Source organism: Aplysia californica, unplaced genomic scaffold, assembly GCF_000002075.1.
Source record: "Aplysia californica isolate F4 #8 unplaced genomic scaffold, AplCal3.0 scaffold00372, whole genome shotgun sequence".
Lineage (NCBI taxonomy): Eukaryota > Metazoa > Mollusca > Gastropoda > Aplysiida > Aplysiidae > Aplysia > Aplysia californica.
This window is the reverse complement of record NW_004797642.1, coordinates 417,858-421,375: the sequence shown is the minus strand read 5'-3', so window position 1 is coordinate 421,375 and position 3,518 is coordinate 417,858. Positions and strand designations below refer to the sequence as shown.

Sequence of the window (3,518 nt, the reverse complement as noted above, 5' to 3'; positions counted from 1 at the left end):
CACCTCCACCACCACCACCACCTTCATCACAACCACAACTACCACCACTACCACCACCACCAACAACAACAACAACAATAACATCAACAAGAAAAAACGACACAACCACCACCACCACCACCACCACCACCACCAACAACAACAACAACAAAAGACTACGAAAAAACAAAACCCACTTACCACTCCCGTCCCCACATTTCAGAGGCAAGAGGATAAACCCCGGCTGTGTCACGAGCTGCGATGAGCTGACTGCCGGAAAATACCCATCCTGCAAAGGCTGTGACCACTTCGCCCTGTGTACCAAACATGGCTACTTCAGAGAGCGAAAGTGCAAGAACAACAGAGAGTTCGACGTAGACGTCAATAAATGTGTCCAGGCCTCTAGCACCTGCTTCTATGAAGGCCAATAAATATAAAAAACAACAAACCAAAACAACCAAAAAAAAACCTTCAACAACTACAGCAAATCAACAACAACAACAAAAGAATGCTATGGCCGGACTGAGGACCAGTCCAAACGTTTTATGTTCCACTCAACAACAACAATGTTATGGTTTTGAATGTTATTTTCATTGTGAGCTCTTTCTTAGTGCAATATTGCTGAGATAATATGGCAAAGGGGAACTTGGTAGCTGTTTGCCTTTTGGTTAACTGTTTGCCTCTTAATGATAAAAGCGTATTCTTACCAATCAGCAAAATATGCAATAACCATTAATTGACACCAACTTTTGAAAAAAGAAAAGGGAAAAACAAAAACAGCAACAACAACACAATGAGAACATTTGAATAGAAGCCTAGAAAACCCCCCTAAAAAAGAAACCAACAACAACACTTACAACAGAAAACCAGCAAAAAAGCAGTTATTTGTACACATACTATGTCAAACACCTGAATCTCGAATAAGGTTTCTCGGAATTTTCCAGTAAGTCTAAAGCTTGTCATAAGAGCTTTTGTTACTTCTAGGATATTTATTCATAAAAAGTAAACACGAAGAGAACCAAGACACACCACAGACAATGCCCTTGACGCTTCGACCAAATCAAGTTGTGAAAATAAAAAGAGACTAGCATTATGTAGCATGATATTAAGTTTAGAATTGTTTTGTCATCCCCTATCAGCGTATTAGCCTTCCTTATCTTTATATACACATTGTGTAAGTGCCTTTTAGGACGTCCCATCCTCTTGGGCAGGGCTCTCAAACTCAAATTATCCCGAGACTCCCAGGGTTAGAGTCTGGGTGAGTCTATACCTCTTCAAGTATTCCATACAAAAAAATGTGAAACATTTTCACTTAAAAGTACAACTTTGAAATCACATTCATATGTGTTCGCAAACATTACCGATATATTTGACACGCCTGGGCGATGAAAGCAGATACTTTAATTAATTTTGAGAACGACTGAGAAGTCTAAATAAAATGGGCAAATCTAACTCTTGATTTTTATGTCAAATAGGAGCCTTAGAATAATAATGTTGTTGTTCTTTGGGCCTAAATTGGCCCCTGGGCCTCGAGATTGAGACCCCTGCTCTAGAGTGTCCATCATATTCCATGTTGCCATAGGGTAGAAGGATGTGAGTAAGTGCTAAGTAGAATTTATTAATAAATGCTTGATGAAACTTAGCCTGTGTAACACCTATTTTTGAGAGAAATTAGTTAGTCCCATATTATTATAATCATTTGTTTTTATGATGTATTGTCAATGTGAAAATAAATGTTGCAAAAAAGGTGAGAACGTGTGTTGTATGTGCCGTGTAAAATGTGAAGTCAGTGGTTTTTCCATAAGCATTCCCTCTTTGTTTTTTATGATATTAATGTGTCTTTTTCATGTCTTCTGATTCTGAAAGACGTTAGTTCAAATCTCACATTTTAACATAATATCTTTGGTGAGACATTACAGTTTACAGTTTGCTGCCAAAAGCAGTCACGTTTCATTCCATACTTACACTTCCCTGATCAGTTGAAAAATCAGAGCCTACTCTGAGTCGGAAAGGGCCTAAATACAATTTGTTACTCTGAGAGCTTTGAAAGAGAACCACTATCAAGACAAACAGGCTGTCCCAATTTTTGCTGTTTTTAAAACCATTCAGAAGACATCATTCTTCGTCCTTTGAAAGTCTGCAAAAGTGAAATAGTATTAGTACCGGTATTCGATTTTTTGTATGTGCCTGTAATCATGTTGCTAAGATAAATAAACATGTATCCAACAACATGCAAAGCCAGAGTCAACTTTGTACACTGAGAGAAATTCCAAAATAATGACGTAAGCAGAAATTGCGTTTGTACATTTAAATATCGGTGGAGTTTACCATGAGATTGCTTTGTTCTTGCTTTGGAATATGTTGTAGCTTTCAGATGTTGCTTCTGTTGGTAGCAGCATTGTTGTAGTTTGCTGCTGCTGCTGTTGTTGCTGTTGTGGTGGTGAAGTTGGTGGTATTGGTATGAGTGTTGCTGTAGTTACAGCTATTCCTGCTTCAGATATTGTTGTGAGGTTTACCATTATGGTGATGGATGTGGTTGCTGATGGGAGAAGGAGGTTGAAGAGAGAGGAAGTAGCAGGAACGGAGGAGGAAGAGAAGACGAAGTGATATTACCAATGACAAACTTTATAGGTCTCACGACGATCCAGAAATTCAACAAAAAGTAAAAGTAACATAAAGGAGAGGGTGGAAAGTGGTCTGAGGTTGTTGTTTGTTTGTTGTTGTTATTTTTTTTTGGGGGGGGGGTGTGGGGATGGGGGATGAATAGACTTAATGCACAGCTGCAGAAGATGAAAAAATCTCTGATAGGTCATTAGACTACAGAGACTTACAGCTTCAGGGGAATCCAAAATAAGAGCAGTCATTATTATAGAATAATTTGGTTTTGACTTGACATTCAAGGTATTTTAGTCTATTAAGTGTCGTATGAATTTAACGCCTCTTTCAATATGATTAAGTTATTAAGGAGGCGGAGCTCCAAATTTTAGAATCTTAAATCTCCAAAAAAAAAAACACTCCCCACCCCCAAAACAAGAACAACCAAATCAACACCCCCTTAAAAACAAACAACAAACATACAACAAACCAACCCCGCCAAAAACAAACAAACAAACAAACAAACAAACAAACAAACAAACAAACAAACAAACCCGGCCATTCCTCAGAAACGCCTGGTCTGGGATTCAAGCCATGGCCACCCCCTCCGTAGACTTACTTACTTACTCTCTTGCTATATCGTCCGGTACATAAGACGAAGAGCCATCCATTGCCTGTTTCAATGTCTTTGCTCTGTCTCATTACAAAATCGATCACAATTCCAAAAAGTACCGGTGATAGTATGCAGCCTTGTCTAGCACCAGTAATTCAAAAGGACCAGGTGTGGATAGTTTAAATTCAAATTTAGTTAACTGTTGTATGGATTTGACGCCTCTTTCAATGGGATAACGTTATTTAAGAGGCGGAACCTCTGAATTCGACAACCTTAAAATTTAAAAAATAAAACCCCTAAAAACAAAACAAAGCAAAGCAAACTCAATCCC

The 3,518-nt window shown here is 38.4% G+C and overlaps 1 protein-coding gene across 1 annotated transcript in view; it reads left to right on the top strand.

The window, feature by feature from the left end:
• The window catches only part of LOC101847277, a 4,932-nt gene extending 2,720 nt beyond the window's left edge, over nucleotides 1–2,212 (top strand). The window contains exon 2 of the mRNA XM_005103437.2: nucleotides 203–2,212. Within this exon, the coding sequence (XP_005103494.1) occupies nucleotides 203–410 (208 nt within the window). The 3' untranslated portion in view covers nucleotides 411–2,212. The remainder of the gene's footprint in view (nucleotides 1–202) is intronic.
• Nucleotides 2,213–3,518: the final 1,306 nt, after the last annotated feature.